The 18,635-nt window shown below is 37.7% G+C and overlaps 1 protein-coding gene across 1 annotated transcript; it reads left to right on the top strand.

Annotated features, from left to right (window-relative positions):
- The first annotated feature begins 4,424 nt into the window (after positions 1-4,424).
- Positions 4,425-8,069, top strand: LOC108774571 (uncharacterized protein K02A2.6-like). The gene has a single exon (XM_018540711.1). The coding sequence runs from the start codon at positions 4,425-4,427 to the stop codon at positions 8,067-8,069; it is 3,645 nt and encodes a 1,214-aa protein (XP_018396213.1).
- Positions 8,070-18,635: the final 10,566 nt, after the last annotated feature.

Raw genomic sequence — 18,635 nt, 5'->3', positions numbered from 1 at the left:
CGGTTGCCGCGTGACGTCACGATCGATCTAAACGTTAACGACATTGCGCGTGCGCAACGAATCCATGCAAAATCAGTAATAATTCAATAAATGCAATTTAAAATCAGCAAAGGTGCATCGGATAACAAGTCATAAAGATGGAGGAATATCCTTATGCCGCTTGAGATTCGTGCAGCTGTTAATTCGTGAGATATAATTAAAATCATGATTTATTTGAAACCTAGCGATGCATCAGCTACCAAAGTGACACATCCTTTAGATACGTATCACAGTTTAAAGCCGTTTTAATTTCTTGCTAAAATTCATATAATAAATGTATAAATTATACTTAAATAAACAGTCTAAGATTCGCTGGGCATGTCTTTATCCTCGTACAAAGAATTAACTAATGCTCTCTATCAAAACCCATGTATAAAAACTAGCGAGACTCAGTAATGGACGCGTGCGATTTTCACGCTGCAAGTGATGCGACGCAGGCGCGGAGTCACGAGGAGCCCCGTCAACTTAAATACCTTCAAATTTTAAATTCTAAATACTGTAAATTAATAAAAATTTAATTCATAGAATGTTCCAGAACAATTTTAGAAAACAAAATTGTATGTTGACAGGTCAACCCTCTTCACTCCCCAGCATCATCAAGCGTTAAAGCATATATACAGCGGCTCAATCGAATCGACAGTTAGTTAGTTCGTTCGTTAGCTCTTTTCGTTAAGTTAGATTTCGTGGAAGACTTTTGCGTCAAGTGGCCAACTGCGACCAGGGCGTCCGAGCCGTGCTTAGCTGTGCAAGGATTGCGGTAAAGCAAGGGGTCACCAACGCCGTCACCGTCGAAGTGAGTGACATTACGTGCCTCCGCATTTTGGCAACGTAACTTAATTGATCACCGGAAGCGGGAAATCTAGATTCGGGCAACTACCTTCTTACGTACATTAATATATGTAACAAATCTAAGAACTCGAAGAATTGTAATGAAATTGAAATTTTTTTGTCTATAAAGATATATATATATTGTATATTGTAGTTATCAATGCCGTCTACCGACTCTACCGTGAGTGCCGAGCCGGTTGATTCGCGATAAAACACGATTGATTATCGAAATTATAGTTATTTCTTTCTAAAATTTTCTTTTCTCTTCTTTTTCTTAACTCTTCTCTCTCACTCTTTCAAAATTTACAATTCCTGTCTCCGTGAGCTCTCGTCACGTGCGAACGGAGGTCCCCTTCCTCTGTAGTAATGGCGCCCGCCATCGGGCTTCCGTTTCTGCATATTCCCGAGAGAGAATTAATATTAAATTTTACATGCGTTTTCTTGGTTATCGATCAGTCGCTTTGATAAAACCGGTGAAAATCCTGGCCGCTCTCAGCAGATAGAGAGGGAATAATTTAACTCTGCACTCTCTCGTAGATGCCCAAACGCGGTGGACGCGAACGAGTGTATCGCACGTTGGTGCGGGAGCATATCAGAATTGGGGAATTTGATCCTTGGACATTGGTGTAACCTACATATACCCAGGCGTTACTGGTGTACAACCCTGTCCCCACCAATCACCTGGATCCTCCACTGGGTGCCGAGGAAGCGCCGCAAAAAGGGCCGCGGATCATTTCGGTCGACGAAGTGATGGGGAGCTTTGAATCCAACCGATCGGATGATTTTATATATTTGAAATCTAAATAAAACTATTAAGTATTAGTTACAAACGCTATTCGTTTCCGTCTTATTGATGATTATCCTGTGAGCCTTTGCTTAACTCCCGGTCGTGTAAAGATGGTGTAGAGGTATCGGGTAGACAAGGAACATACGCATAAATATAAACATGTGCAGCCACATTCGCGTAGTGACAAATTAAGATAGTGAATTCACGTCTCGTGCCGGGCGATTCTCAACAACCCCGGACGTGACATATATATTAGGGAGGGTGGGAGTAATACATATATATTACTAATGATAAATATTGCGAAGAATATTACTACGTCGACCCACCATCAGAGGTCTATTGATATTCGCAAATTCTCGCAAGTGCTTTAATACGCGTATCTCTTTATATAGAATCTCAATTAAATCTGGAGACACGGTAGGCCAAGCGCCGCGGCACTGCCGTGCCTCCTTTACGCGAAACTGAGAGTTTCGGGGGATTGAGATGATCAGATCTCAGTAACGGCTGAACGGATCAAGTTCTATATACGCTCAATCGATAGCAATTGCTTAAATTGTATAATAAAAGTGCTTTCATTTTTTCTCTACGTGTCCTACGAGCGAAGATATCACGACTCAAAGTCCGAATCTGTAAATTTTCACGCTTTATTTTTAAGATACGTCGTCGTCGTCATTATTATTGTCGTCGTTATCATCATCATTATTGTCATCGTCGACCACATTCCATTCGATGTCCTTCTGACATTCCTGCCGCAAGAGGCAAATGTGGCGCTAGTCTATACCGCTCGATCGTCATGGGACTCATGGGGCATGTGGACTGCGAGCGGAGCGGTGAGGTGAGAGGGGTGCAACTTTCGATTGATTTTCGAATAGTTTTTGTCCAGCTTTCGTAGTCCCTCTTATCGTTTCGCACCGCGCACAGTACAATGCCATTCGATCATCATGGAGCACTTGGACTGCACGCGGTGAGATGAGGTGAGGAAGGGCGGGCAAATGCAACTTTCGGCTGATTTTCGAATCGCCTTCGTCTAGCTTTCGCTGTTCCCCTCACATCACCGCTTCGCGCGCTGAACAATGCCATTCGACTGTCATGGGGCATTTCAGCTGCACGCGGTGTGGTGAGGGGGACAGTGCAACTTTTAGTTGATTTTCGAATCGCCTCCGTCTAACTTTCGATGTCCCCCTCACCTCACCGCTCCGCGCGCAGAACAATGCCATTCGATTGTCATGAAACATTTCGTTCGATTGCATGCGGAGCGGTGAGGGGGAAAATGCAACTTTCGGTTGATTTTCGAATCATTTACGACTAGCTTTCGCTGTCCCCCTCACAACATCACACCGCGCATATATATTACTACGAAAAGCAACTATTTACATTTATTTAATAATTTTGTCTTATATATGCGATTGCGTTAACGAATAATATGTTGTATTAAAATTGACGCGTTAATTTAGACGGTTAGTGAAAGCAGCCTTGGGGATTGTTTTGATGTGTCACGGACGCGAGTCGCACGTCACCCCCTCACCCAGCTCACCGATAATAAACCGTGCAGTCATCATTTTACATATATATATTAAATAAAATTATTATTTTAAATTCTACTGACTGCTGACCGATATGACGTATATTTAAAACTATCGCAGTACTATCACGAGTTACATTTTATTAATATATTACCACGAAAAGTAACTGATTATTAATTAAAGGCCAGTACAAAGTGAGCATACGTAAAGTGAATGTAACTTTCGGCTGATTTTCGAATCGCCTCCGCTTTCCGCTGCATATTAAATACATATATATATATATATATATATATATATATTTGAAATATATGTTTTAAATAAAATTATTTTAAATACTCCCGACTGCTGACTGGTATGATATTGTTACCTACGCCTATGTAACAAGCGACATGACATGCGCGGCTAGGCAACGACCTGCCTGTCGACAATTAGAAGGTCGACACCAGTTGTATACAGACATTCAATAGAGACACTCGCATATACAGATCGGCAATTTTCTAGTATTCTCGTATTCGTGTTATTACTCAAATTTATATTAAAACTAAGTATTGTGAAGAACACAACAATTGGCGACGAGAATTATGGAGTTCAAAGAAGCACTCATGTCACTGATGCAGCAGCAGCAGTAGCAACAAGCACTCTTGTAGCAGCAAATAAAACAGCAACAAGATTTTATGAATCACATGTCATCGATGTGGGCGAATTCAACGGATTCTACAAGGAGAGATACAAAAATGGAATCACTGGCAAATTCCATGTCTGAATTCATTTACGATCCAGAAAATAATTTGACTTTCGATGCATGGTATGTACGCTATCAAAGTCTATTCCAAGTCGACGCGCGGGAAATAGATGACGAATCCAAGGTCAGACTTTTATTACGTAAAATGAATACAATCTCACATAAACAGTACGTTGATTATATACTGCCGAAAGAATATAAAGAATTTGATTTCGAAACTACAGTAAACAAACTCACACGGTTATTCGGAAAAAAAATTTCTCTCTTTCACCAGCGTTATAATTGCATGAATACGACGAAATCAGCAAATCAAGATTTCATTTCTTATGCAGCGCTAGTCAATAAACGTTGCGAAGAATCAAAATTTACTACAATTACTGCCGATCAAATTAAATGTCTTATTTTTGCATGCGGTTTAAAATCGCCTACTGAAGCCGATATTCGAACTAAACTTCTCAATTTAATTGATACAAGGTCAGATACACTTACAATTGATGATCTCGCAATGGAATGTCAGCGACTCACAAATCTCAAACAGGACACATCCTTGATACAAAACCAGGGATCGTCTGAGTCAAAAGCAGTGGCGATAGTCAAAACCGATCAACAACGCAAACCGCAGGTGAAAAACACAAATAAATCAAAGAATCGACAAGGTAAGAAACAAATAAAAAATTCTTTACCTAACAAAGATTCAATGCCTTCAACACCATGTTGGTTTTGCGGACAATTACATTATTCTAAGTTTTGTACTTTCAAAAATCATAAATGTCAAAAATGTAATACTGTCGGTCACAAAGACGGATATTGCGCTTCAACTCAGAGAGTCAAAACGAAAACAATTAACGAAACGGCAAATCAAAACGTCAAGACGATTAAGGTCAATCAAGTTAATTCAAATCTTACTCGCAAATTTGTGAATATTTCGATAAATAATCAACCAATTAAACTGCAACTTGATACGGGATCAGATATTACCATTATATCAGAAAAGATTTGGTCTTTGTTGGGAAAGCCTAAAGGTTGTTCAACGTCTCATGTCGCACGTGACGCGTCGGGAAATCAGATCAATTTCAATCAAGAAATTAATTGTGAAGTAACCTTGAACGGAGTTATCAAACAACTACGATGTTTCGTAACAGCAAATTCGGATCTCAACATCATGGGTCTCGATTGGATCGCAGCTTTCGATTTATGGCAATGCAGTCTCAATAGCTTCTGTTCCAAGATCCATTCTCAAGCAGATTCGACGCACTTTGATATATCCTTCATTAAAGAAAATTTTAAAGAGGTTTTTTCCTCTCAATTAGGTCGCTGCACGAAAACTAAAGTCAAACTGAATTTAAAAAATAATTCAAAACCTATTTTCAGACCTAAGAGACCGGTTGCTTACGCAATTTTACCTTTAGTCGACGCAGAGCTTACAAGACTGGAACAAAATGGAATCATTTCACCAATCAAGTATTCAGACTGGGCAACTCCAATAGTTGTAGTAAGAAAAAAAAATGGAAAGATTAGGATCTGTCCGGATTTCTCAACTGGACTTAACGAATCATTGGAACCTAATCGTCATCCACTTCCATTACCAGATGAAATATTTTCGCAACTGTCAAACTGTAAGTATTTCAGCCAGTTAGATTTGTCAGACGCATTTCTTCAAATTGAAATAGAGGAGCAATCAAGGCATCTTCTAACAATCAATACTCACAGAGGTTTATACGTTTATAATCGTTTACCTTTCGGAGTCACCATAGCTCCAGGTGAATTTCAATCAATCATGGATTCAATGATATCTGGACTAGAAAACGTTTTTGCTTATATTGATGATATTGTTGTGGGTGGAGCTACAGTTCAAGAGCATAATCAAAACTTAACTTATTTATTAGAGCGAATAAAGGATTATGGTCTACATCTGCAAATAGAGAAATGTTGTTTCTTTACTACACAGATCAATTATCTGGGTTATGTCATCGATGGACAAGGATTACATCCAGATCCTACAAAAGTCGAAGCAATTAAAAACATGCCTGAACCACATAATTTAACTACATTACGTTCGTTTTTAGGAGCAATCAATTATTATGCACGTTTCATTTCAAATATGCACATTCTTAGACGTCCTTTGGATAATCTTTTAAAAAAGGATTCTAAATGGAACTGGTCTCCAAAATGTCAAGAATCTTTTAATCAATTTAAGAGAATTCTTTCTTCAAAGCTCTTATTAACTCACTACAATCCTCAGCATGAGATTATTGTAGCAGCAGATGCTTCAAATGAAGGATTAGGAGCATGCATTCTTCATAAATTTCCAGATCATTCGATCAAGGCAATCAGTCACGCCTCAAGGAGTCTCACAGAAGCAGAACGTAAATACAGTCAAATTGAAAAAGAGGCATTAGCAATCATTTTCGCAGTCACGAAATTTCATAGAATGATTTTCGGAAGACGATTCATCCTTCAAACGGATCACAAACCATTACTTCAAATATTTGGTAACAAAAAAGGAATTCCGTCGCATACAGCCAACCGTCTTCAACGATGGGCACTTCAATTATTATCTTACGATTTTAAAATCGAATACATCAAGACAACAGAATTTGGATATGCGGATGTTTTATCAAGACTAATCAGTCATCAACAACGTCCTGAAGAGGATTTTGTAATCGCTTCTGTCAAAATGGAAACAGATTTATTCTCAGTCCTCAATGAATCACTTCAGTCCTTTCCAATCACATTTCAACAAATCAAGGAAGCAACTAAAGAAGATGACATCTTACAAAAAGTTATCAACTTTACTTTGAATTCATGGCCTCAGAATGTAGATGATTCGGATTTACAACCATTTTTCCGCCGTCGAAACTCACTAACCGTGATTCAAGAATGTCTTCTTTTCAACGACAGAGTTGTAATTCCTCAACAATTCCATCAACAAATTCTCAAACAATTGCATAAGGGTCATCCTGGAATGGAGCGAATGAAAATCATAGCACGTTCGTACGTATATTGGCCAAGGATAGATCAGCAAATAGAAGAATTTGTCAGAAATTGCACACTCGCCGCGAAATCACCTATCAAGGTACCATTGTCAAGCTGGTCTCTTCTTGAAAAACCATGGCAAAGAGTTCACATAGACTTCGCAGGACCGTTAAATGGAGAATATTATTTTGTTTTGGTCGATGCCTTTTCAAAATGGCCTGAAATAGTTCCAACGCAAACAATCACAGCTCAGCGAACTATTGATATTCTTCAAGAAATTTTTGCAAGATTTGGTGTCCCTGAAAGTCTAGTTTCAGATAATGGAACTCAGTTCACTTCAGAAAAGTTTCAAAACTTTTGTCTTTTACAGGAAATCAATCATCTGCATACTCCACCGTTTCATTCAAGTTCTAATGGACAAGCAGAACGTTTCGTAGATACATTCAAACGGGCACTTTCAAAATGCGAGACAGAGGGGAAAGAAGTCAAGGAACATCTCTGCACTTTCTTGCAGTATTACAGGTCAACTCCAAATCCTAATATTCCAAATCAAGTTTCTCCCGCGAAAGCCTTGCTTGGAAGACCAATGCGAACAACGTTAGATCTGCTTAAGCCCTCGGAATGCTCAACTACTCAACCTGAGAAGCCTCTGCCTAAACAAAGGCAAGAAAAACAATACAACCGGAGACACGCAGTCAAATCCAAGAGTTTTGAACCAGGAACGAAAGTTTACGTTCAAATCCACACTTACAATAAATGGTCTTGGATCCCCGGAGAAGTAGTCGAAAAAGTTGGAAAAGTTATCTACAATGTACTTGTTGAAACACGAAGTCGTTTGGTTCGAGCTCATGCGAATCAAATCAAGTTGCGCGCTATCACGGACAATGATGACTCATCTCAACAGCAAGAACTCCAACTACCACTAGAGATATTGATAAACGCTTTCGATGATGGAGGAAATTCCACTTCACCTCCAATTCTAGAAGGCACCGGACAAGAACAGCTGCAACCTCAAGAACCGGCTGGAACGCAGGATCCGGGAACACTAACACAAGAGTCCCAGGATCTGGATCAACAAACAGAAACTGTTCAGCAACCAGTGCTGAGACGCTCTCAACGCAACAGACGTCGTCCACGTAGGCTAGAAGATTACTACTGTTACTCTTCCAGATAGGGGAGGTGTTACCTACGCCTATGTAATAAGCGACATGACATGCGCGGCTAGGCAACGACCTGCCTGTCGACAATTAGAAGGTCGACACCAGTTGTATACAGACATTCAATAGAGACACTCGCATATACAGATCGGCAATTTTTTAGTATTCTCGTATTCGTGATATTACTCAAATTCATATTAAAACTAAGTATTGTGAAGAACACAACAGATATTGAAACCATTCGACTGTCACGAGACATTTCGACTGCATGCGGAGCGGTGAGGGGGACAATGCAACTTTCGGTTGATTTTCTAATCATTTACTTCTAGCTTTCGCTGTCCCCCTTACCACATCGCACCGTGCACAGATCAATGCCATTCGATCGTCATTGGGCATTTGGACTGCACGCGGAGCGGTGAGGTGAGGGGGACAGTGCAACTTTCGGTTGATTTTCGAAACGTTTACGTCTAGCTCTCGCTGTCCCCCTTACAACACCGCACCGCGCATAATGTATTACTACGAAAAGCAACTGTTTTACATTTATTTAATAATTTTGTTTTGTAATATGCAATCGCGTTAACGAATAATAAAGAATAAATATGTTATTCTAAAATCAATGCGTTAATATTAGACGGTTAGTGAAAGCAGTCTTGGGATTGTTTTGATGTTGAAGAGCGGACGCTAGTCGCACGTCCCCCCCTCACCCGGTTCACCGATAAACCGAGCAGTCATAAATACATATTAAATAAAATTATTATTTTAAATACTACCGACTGCTGACCGATATGACGTATATTTAAAACTATCGCAGTACTATCACGATTTAAATTGTAATAATATATATATTACCACGAAAAGTAACTGATTATTAATTAAAGTTGCCAGTACAAAGTGAACATACGTAAAGTGTATGTAACTTTCGACCGATTTTCGAATCGCCTCCGCTTTCGGCTGTACCCCCTCATCTCATATTACTTTCATATATGTATATATATATATATATTTAAAATATATATTTTAAATAAAATTATAATAAAAATATTTGAAATATATATTTTAAATAAAATTATTTTAAATACTCGCGACTGTTGACTGGTATGACAAATATTTAAACCATTCGACAGAGTCATGAGATATTTCGACTGCACGCGGAGCGGTGAGGGAGACAGTGCAACATTCAGCTGATTTTCGAACCGCATCCATCTAACTTTCGCTGTTCCCCTCAGATCACCGCTCCGCGCGAAGAATAATTGCATTCTACTGCTATGGGGCATTTTAATATATTACTACGAAAAGCAACTGTTTTACATTTATTTAATAATTTTGTTTTGTAGTATGCGATCGCGTTAACGATTAAATTAAAAAATAAACATGTTATTCTAAAATCGATGCGTTAATATTAGATGGTTAGTGAAAGCAGTCTTGGGATTGTTTTGATGTTTGAAGGGCGGACGCTAGTCGCACGTCCCCCCCTTACCCGGTTCACCGATAAACCGAGCAGTCATTAATACATATTAAATAAAACTATTATTTTAAATATTATCGACTATTGACCGATATGACGTATATTTAAAACTATCGCAGTACTATTACGAGTTAAATTGTAATAATATATTACCACGAAAAGTAACACATTATTAATTAAAGTTGCCAGTACAAAGTGAACATACGTAAAGTGTATGTAACTTTCGGTCGATTTTCGAATTGCCTTCGCTTTCCGCTGTACCCCTCATCTTATATTATTACATATATGTATATATATATTTATTTGAAATACATATTAAAATTATTTTAAATACTCCTGACTGCAACCTGGTATGATGAATATTTAAACCATTCGACTGTCCTGAGGCATTTTGCCTGCACGTGGAGCGGTGAGCGGCAACTATCGGTTAATCTTCGAATCATTTGCGTCTAGTTTCTGCTGTCCCTCTCACCTCACCGCTCCGCGTGCAGAATAATGCCATTCGACTATATTGGGGCATTTCGACTGCACGCGGAGCGGCGAGGGGGAAAATGCAACTTTCGGTTGTTTTCGAATCGCCTCCGTTTAACTTTCGCTGTTCCCCTCAGATCACCGTTCCGCGCGCAGAATAATTCCATTTGGCTGCTATTGGGCATTACGACTGTTGGCGGAGCGGTGAGGTGAGGGGGACAGTGCAACTTTCGGTTGATTTTCGAATCATTTACGTCTAGCTTTCGCTGTCCCTCTCACAATACCGCACCGCGCATAATTATTAATATATTTCCACGAAGAGTAACTGTTTTATATTTATTTAATAATTTTGTTTGTTAACGCGATTGCGTTAACGAATAAAAAATAAATATGTTGTTTTAAAATTGTCGCGTTAATATTAAGTAAAGTTGCCAGTACAAAGTGAACATACGTAAAGTGAATATAACTTTCGGCCGATTTTCGAATAGCCTCCGCTTTCCGCTATACCCCTCATCTCATATTATTACATATATATATATTTGAAATATTTATTGTAAATAAAATGATTATTAATTGTCAGCGCCAAGTTAATTACACATTTACTTAATTCTAATGACATGTATCATTTGTATAAATGATTTAATATCAACAGTCGGCGCCAAATTAAATTCTACCATCTTTTCTTTAATTATCCTTATTATTTATTTAATTCTAATGGCATGTATTATCTGTACCCATATAGTACTATTATTTAAATTCTACTAAATTAAAAAGTAAAACCCATGAGCTACCATCTTTATCTTCATACAATGAAACCTAAGTATGTATATGCCTATAAACTTACTTTTTTAAAAAAAGGTAGAAAAAAGCGCTAAGAGTGGGTGCTGCTGGTCATAAAACCATTTGGGCCAGTTTCACCAACGTCAACTACTTAATCGACTGTGAAACTGACCAATCACATTTGCTGTTTAGTAGAACCATCTTTATAAACCTACATGATTTTATCCTTACTTACTTAATTCTAATGACATGTATCATTTGTATAAAAGATTTGATATCAATAGTCGGTGCCAAGTTATTCTACCTTATTACTTACTCAATTTTAATGACATTTATCATTTGTATAAAAGATTTGATATCAATAGTCGGCGCCAAGTTACTCTACCTCATTACTTATTTAATTTTAATGACATTTATCATTTGTATACAAGATTTGATATCGATAGTCGGCGCCAAGTTAAATTCTACCAAATAAAAGAGTAAAACACAAGTGGTACCTTTAATCTTTAAGAACCCATATAGTACTATTATTAAATTCTACTAAATTAAAAAGTAAAACCCATGAGGTACTATCTTTATCTTCATACTTTAGTTACCCGTTTTAGTATCTTATTGTCCCGCGAATGCGTTTAATATTCATAAAAGAGCGCAAGTTTAATGAAAGGACGTGAGAATGGAAGAGGTTGTCCAAACAATATATATCATTTATACTCAGACTAAAATCAGTATATTAATCGAATTTTTGGTTACAAGCGCGGGTCGCTACTTCACTATTCGCTTACAATCTTCTGCTCATGGAATAATATATATTTCCGTCTCTCGGTATACACTGCGCTATATAAAGAGATACGACTACTCTGAAACACGTCAGCTGAGCGACTATCCCTTTGTCAAATTTTAACGCTTGCTCCTGTCCGTCGCGTCTTTCTCGCAATTTCTATTTATTGTCAATATTTTTCGTGTAACCTATCGGTCGTCGTCGTTATATTTACAATACGAAATTATATATTTCTAATTACAATTTAATGCAAGATAATCATTTCTAATTACGTTTCTCTTATCAATTCATATACAAATTTAATAAAAATATGATGCAGAAAATATATTGCGGAAAAATAATCTATGTAATATCTCTAACTCAGATTTCTTCAGCCTTGATTTCTTGTTTTCGCTTATATTGCTAAACCGGTGAAAAGAAACGGTCGCAAGAAGTTTGTGGATTTAAAGGCTCTCTGTGTTTATTCGCGTCAGCTGTTTCCCGTTATATAGGTCAAGTATATGTTCGTATACCTGAATGCCTTTACCTATTCTAATTTAATGCACTCTTATGTTTCCAAGGCTGATAGTGGTGACTTGGTCACCACAATACAATGAAACCTAAGTATATGCCTTTGTATTCTTAATAAAAGATCTTCCTATTCGAAACCAAGTGATTTAATTCTTCTTTAAAAAAATTATATCACAATTAATTTAAAAACAAAATGAAAAAAATTTATTTAAATAGAAAAATTTTTTATGTAAAAACACTTCGCGCTGCTTGTTCTCGATTTCGATGTAATAAAATACAGTAATAAAAATAAAAAACATTTTCACGAGAATTGAAGTATATAGTATGTATATATTCGTGTATATGTATGTGCGAGTGAATTGTATCTCAATCCTAATATAATAACGTCATAATAAAATTATATATGGATGAAACATTTAGTATAAAAGAGATTAGAAACTACGAGAGTTAAAGTATGCAATCTGTATGTATATTCGTGTAGAAAATATGCGAGTGAAATGCATAAAAAAAGAAAAGTAAGCTGTATATTTATTAAATGTAACATTTAGAATATGTTTACTATAATTTTTAAATTATCATTACTCTCTTTTTTACATACATTTGTATTAATTATTATAGCTTTTAGATAGTTTTTATTGTTTTTCTTATTCGCCCCAGCAGCACGAAGTGTTTTTACACAAAAAATTTTTCTATTTAAATAAATTTTTTTCATTTTGTTTTTAAAAATTAATTGTGATATAATTTTTCTAAAGAAGGATTAAATCACTTGGTTTCGAATAGGAAGATCTTTTATTAAGAATACAAAGGCATATACTTAGGTTTCATTGTATGAAGATAAAGATAGTATAGTTTTCATTGTTTTTCTTATTCGCTCTAGCAGCGCGAAGTGTTTTTACATAAAAAATTTTTCTATTTAAATAAATTTTTTTCATTTTGTTTTTAAATTAATTGTAATATAATTTTTTTAAATAAGAATTAAATTACTTGGTTTCGAATAGGAAGATCTTTTATTGAGAATACAAAGGCATATACTTAGGTTTCATTGTATGAAGATAAAGATAGTACTTCATGGGTTTTACTTTTTAATTTAGTAGAATTTAATAATAGTACTATATGGGTTCTTAAAGATTAAAGGTACCACTTGTGTTTTACTCTTTAATTTGGTAGAATTTAACTTGGCGCCCACTGTTGATATCAAATCTTGTATACAAATGATAATGTCATTAAAATTAAATAAGTAATGAGGTAGAATAACTTGGCGCCGACTATTGATATCAAATCTTTTATACAAATGATAAATGTCATTAAAATTGAGTAAGTAATAAGGTAGAATAACTTGGCGCCGACTATTGATATCAAATCTTTTATACAAATGATACATGTCATTAGAATTAAGTAAGTAAGGATAAAATCATGTAGGTTTATAAAGATGGTTCTACTAAACAGCAAATGTGATTGGTCAGTTTCACAGTCGATTAAGTAGTTGACGTTGGTGAAACTGGCCCAAATGGTTTTTTGACCAGCAGCACCCACTCTTAGCGCTTTTTTCTACCTTTTTTTAAAAAGGTAAGTTTATAGGCATATACATACTTAGGTTTCATTGTATGAAGATAAAGATGGTACCTCATGGGTTTTACTTTTTAATTTAGTAGAATTTAAATAATAGTACTATATGGGTTCTTAAAGATTAAAGGTACCACTTGTGTTTTACTTTTTATTTTGGTAGAATTTAACTTGGTGCCGACTGTTGATATCAAATCTTTTATACAAATGATAAATGTCATTAAAATTAAGTAAGTAATAAGGTAGAATATTCGTTAACGCGACCACACATTATAAAATAAAATTATTAAATGAATGTAAAACAGTTACTTTTCGTGGTAATATATTATGCGTGGTGCGGTGTTGTGAGGGGGACATCTTTTATACAAATGATAAATGTCATTAAAATTAAGTAAGTAATAAGGTAGAATAACTTGGCGTCGACTATTGTTATCAAATCTTTTATACAAATGATACATGTCATTAGAATTAAGTAAGTAAGGATAATATCATGTAGGTTTTTAAAGATGGTTTTACTAAACAGCAAATGTGATTGGTCAATTTTACAGTCGATTAAGTAGTTGACGTTGGTGAAACTGGCCCAAATGGTTTTTTGACCAGTAGCACCCACTCTTAGCGCTTTTTTCTACCTTTTTTTTTAAAATAACTCTTACAGGCGTATAAGGTAGGCTTCCACTACAATGCCTTACCTACTGATGAGTCCAGTAGTGGAAGCTGGGACAAAACGCCATTATTACGTAATATTCTTTGCAATATGTTAAAAATTAATTTAATGGGATTTTTAACGTAATTTATTGGCTCATTGCCCCCTTTCTTTATATTATTTGTTTTAAACATATTGAGCCTTATTACAATGTACATATATATTAGGATTTTAAAATTAGTTCGAAATTGATAAATTTTTATATTGAGCCTTATTACAATGTACATATATATTAGGATTTTAAAATTTGTTCGAAATTGATAAATTTTTATGGCGATAGTATCTGTTTTGTGTATCCGAAACGAAGAAACTCTTCGATAATGTTTCACAGTAGTTCAAACGTGAGTACCATAATCGATGATTCTTACAAGCACGACTGTGTCGTTGAATGCGCGGAAAAACTAAAAAACTGTTTAAAAGAAACTGACTTTACGTTGGCTAGCAAATTTTGTGATCATGCCGATTTGCAATCCTCTTGGGAAAAAGCCAACATTCCTGAACCATTCGTAATGTTTTTTTCAAAGCTTTTTAATGTCGATCAAGAAGATATTTCAAAAACCGATTTAAATCATGATATATTCGACGAAGAAGTAGACATTTCTCACGAAATAAAATTATTGAGAGTTAAAAGCTTGTTTCAAATTACTTATTACATGAGATACTATGGACGAAAAAAAACACCATTGCACACTTTAATTGGTTTATTCGTGCACTCTTCAACAAGAAGTAAAATTGTAATTCAGGTGTTAAATCGACTGGGTCTTTCGATTTCTTATGACGATATTTTGAGAATCAGAACACGATTAGCTATATATGCTACTACGATATCAGAAAACCATTGCCGAGTCACTTTAATTCAAGTAGTTATGTTACAGCAGCGTTTGACAATTTCGATCACATTGAAACAACGCTCTCAGGACTTGATAGTACTCACGACACTGTTTCTGTATTATTTCAAGATGAAGATAACAATGGCAATGATTCAAAACCAGATATTTCATCCATGTCTGTTGATTCCCGTGTTAGAGCTCTAACTACCCATTTGAAGTGTCAAGAGCTTATACCTCTATCCAAATTATCATTTGTGATTAAATTATCTCCAGACTACATTGTTGTCAATAGTAACGACTCCTTAGCTATCGAAGATTATCAAAATAATTTACATGCAAATGAATTCATTTGGTTATTATCAAGAATGTCCATTTTGATCGATGAAGTCTGTTTAGAAAATAATAATCAGGCAGTACCGACTCTGAGTTCATTTAATTCAACTGTAAATGAAGATAAACGATGCAAGCAAGTAGTTGGGTTTTTACCCGTATTACCTTTTCCTGTAACAGATCACTCAACAGTTTATACGAGTCTAATTAATTTCAAAAGCATTTTAAGTCAGTTGGATCAAAATTATCTGGCAGTTGCATGTGACGAAGAAGTATATCGTATTGCACGACATATTAAACTGGAGAGAGAAAACGAATTTGAAAACATTATATTGTTTTTAGGAGGATTTCATATAATCAAAGTTGTCCTAAGTTGCATAGGGAAATATTTAAAGCATAGTGGAATTGAAAATGTTTTTATTAAAGCAGAATTATTCGGAGTGTTTGTAGTTGATCAAGTGTTGAGTGGGTCTAATTATTCGCGCTCTGTGCAAGGTTTTAATTTGTTGGCCGAAGCCTTAAGAAGAATACAATTTAAAGAATTTTTTACGCCTGAAAGATTACAAAAGTATGATAACGATATTGTTACAGTCTTGTTACTTCAAGGAAGTTTTTCTACAAATACCCCTGAAGAATGTTCACATTTATTTCAAGAATTAACAAAAAGCTGCAGTACGCTAATTTCAGATTTTAATGAGTTTGTTTTTAAGAGATGTTCCGAATCTGAAATGTTTAGATATTGTTTAGATTATTGGAATAATGTGTTGATATTAATTAGTCTTATGAACGATTTAATTCATGCTGATAGAATTGGAGACTGGTTATTGCATATTAAAACAATAGAGAAATTACAACCTATCTTTCATGTAATGGACCGTTCAAACTATGCAAGGTGGTGTGCTGTTTATATACATGACATGAAGATTTTAGCTCAAACTTCACCAGAAGTTTATGAAAAATTTTTGGAAGGGCGTTTTGTCGTTAAACGTTCTGATGTGCCTGGGACTTCTGTCGCAACCGATCAAGCTTTAGAGTAGACCATTAACAGATCGTCTAAAGATATTAGCGGTATAATAGGTTACACGAAAAAAAAGGAGAGTGTTGCTGTTTGGAATCTCACTTATCATGAATTGTTAGCAATAACGTCATACTTAAAAGAAATCGCTTACGTTAATAACGATAATGATGAATTAATTATCCACCATGGTTACTCGACAGCTTCGACTAAGAATTCGGAGAATGCAGTTGGCAAACTATTAAATTATTTTGAACTAAAGAAGATAAATCCTTTTACACCCGAAAATCAAAGTTTGAAAAATTTGGTAACGCAGGAGCTTGTTCACACGAGTGTAACAAAACAAATTCTAAATATTTTTGACGACGGACTTATTTTATATAAAACCCCCCGAAAGGGTTCCCACCTTGAAGTAGTCGCGGGGCGGGGGCCCGCGGGACGTCTGGGGTGCCCGTAGTCCGCACTCCCCGCGGTAAATGACACGAGGCTCATATTTGACCTGCGAAAGCAGGTACGGGGCCTCGAGGTAGAAAAACCGACGGGGGGAACATTTGACCACATTTCAGGTACGCCTGGTGTTCTCGGGGGCTGCGGGCTCCCGTGCCGGGGCGGGTGGTGGGGCTTATGGTCGCAAACGGGGTCCTCCCGCTCAGGGGGGGGCACGTGGGCGGCCAACTAAGAGGAACCCCCCAAGCTAGGGTGTGAGCTACCGTGCCTGGAGCTGCATGGCGCAGGGGGAGTTGCGTCGCAAACGGTGCCTCCTGGATACCGGGCGAACTCCAGGAGTACGGAGCCAAGCCCCGGGCATTCGCGGCTCTGCCCGGGTGAGATCGCGCGACCGCGGTACTCGTGGGATCAATATGGAGACTTCAAATACTAATACAAATTTTAACAAAGTCCTCCAGGGGGTGGCTTCCTTAGGAAGCGAACAACCGGAGGAGAATATAGCAGCTAGTGCGGGTCTACCCAAGACCCGCATTCGCTACAGTGGGGCTGCAAGGCTTCGCTACAATAAGGAGAAGGTGAGGGCTGAAAAAGCCATCTCTCCTTCTTCTACAAATACCCCTACTCCGCCGGGCGGGGGGGGTGGTGCGGCGGTGGGAACGCAGAAGCGTGCCAGACCGGTGCACCAGACGCCCAGTCCGACTGAGTATCGCCCGGGCAAGAGACCCAAGGTCACTGACCAAGGGTCGTATGCCCGGACGACTAAGGGCATGATCAGGATGGCCTTTGTTCCAGAAGGCTATCCTGGGAAAAAACTGGGTTCCAGTGAGGGGGGAAGATCAGGCGACTGGTCAGGGGGCACATCCTCGAACTTCCCGAGGATGGGCTGGCGCCCACCTTCACTGGCACCTGGGAGAGGGATGGCGCAGTTATTTTCAACTGCGCCAACCAGCAGACGGTGGATTGGCTGAAAAGCCTTTCCACCGTGATTAAGATCGGAGGCACTGCTTTGCATGTGCTACCGGCCGGGGAGCTACCTAAGCGCCATCGGGTGGTGGTACATGTGGAGGAGTCAGATTTGGCTGTCGAGGAAGCTATAAAGCTTCTCGACAGACAAAACACGGGTCTGGGCGCCAGGGAGTGGGTCGTCGTTAGGGGGAGCGAAAGTAGGGACGCGAAAAGCGCCCACTTCGCTGCTCTGATCGGCGATCGCTCGCTGGAGGTCCTAAAGACCTGTGGTTTTAAACCCTTCTGCGGGCTGGGTCGGGCAACCGTAAGGTTGCTTGACAAAGAACGCAAGGAGGGAGTGACTGCCGGTGCGAGCGGGTCAGCTTAGAAATGGCGAGACTCGCAGTACCAATAGTACAAATTAACTTGCATCACAGTAAAGGCGCCTCGGCGATTTTAGCCAGGAGCATGGCTGTGATGCAGACAGCAATAGCAATAATTCAGGAGCCTTGGCTCCTGAATAACGCTATAATGGGTCTGAGTGGCTGTGGTACTATTTATAAAGCAGTCACTCAGAACAAAATTAGGACCTGTATTGTAACTAAGGGACTAAATGCTATTTTTATGTCACAGCTCAGCGACGGAGACACCACTGTTATACGGACAAGGGTGGACTACGACGAGGACAAGTACTTGGATCTACTCATAGGGTCAGTTGACATGCCTTATGACTCCCAAGAAGAACC

Source organism: Cyphomyrmex costatus, unplaced genomic scaffold (genome assembly GCF_001594065.2).
Source record: "Cyphomyrmex costatus isolate MS0001 unplaced genomic scaffold, Ccosl1.0 scaffold264, whole genome shotgun sequence".
Taxonomy (NCBI): Eukaryota; Metazoa; Arthropoda; class Insecta; order Hymenoptera; family Formicidae; genus Cyphomyrmex; species Cyphomyrmex costatus.
The sequence above is the reverse complement of the archived record's forward strand: the minus strand, read 5'-3'. Positions and strand labels throughout refer to the sequence as shown.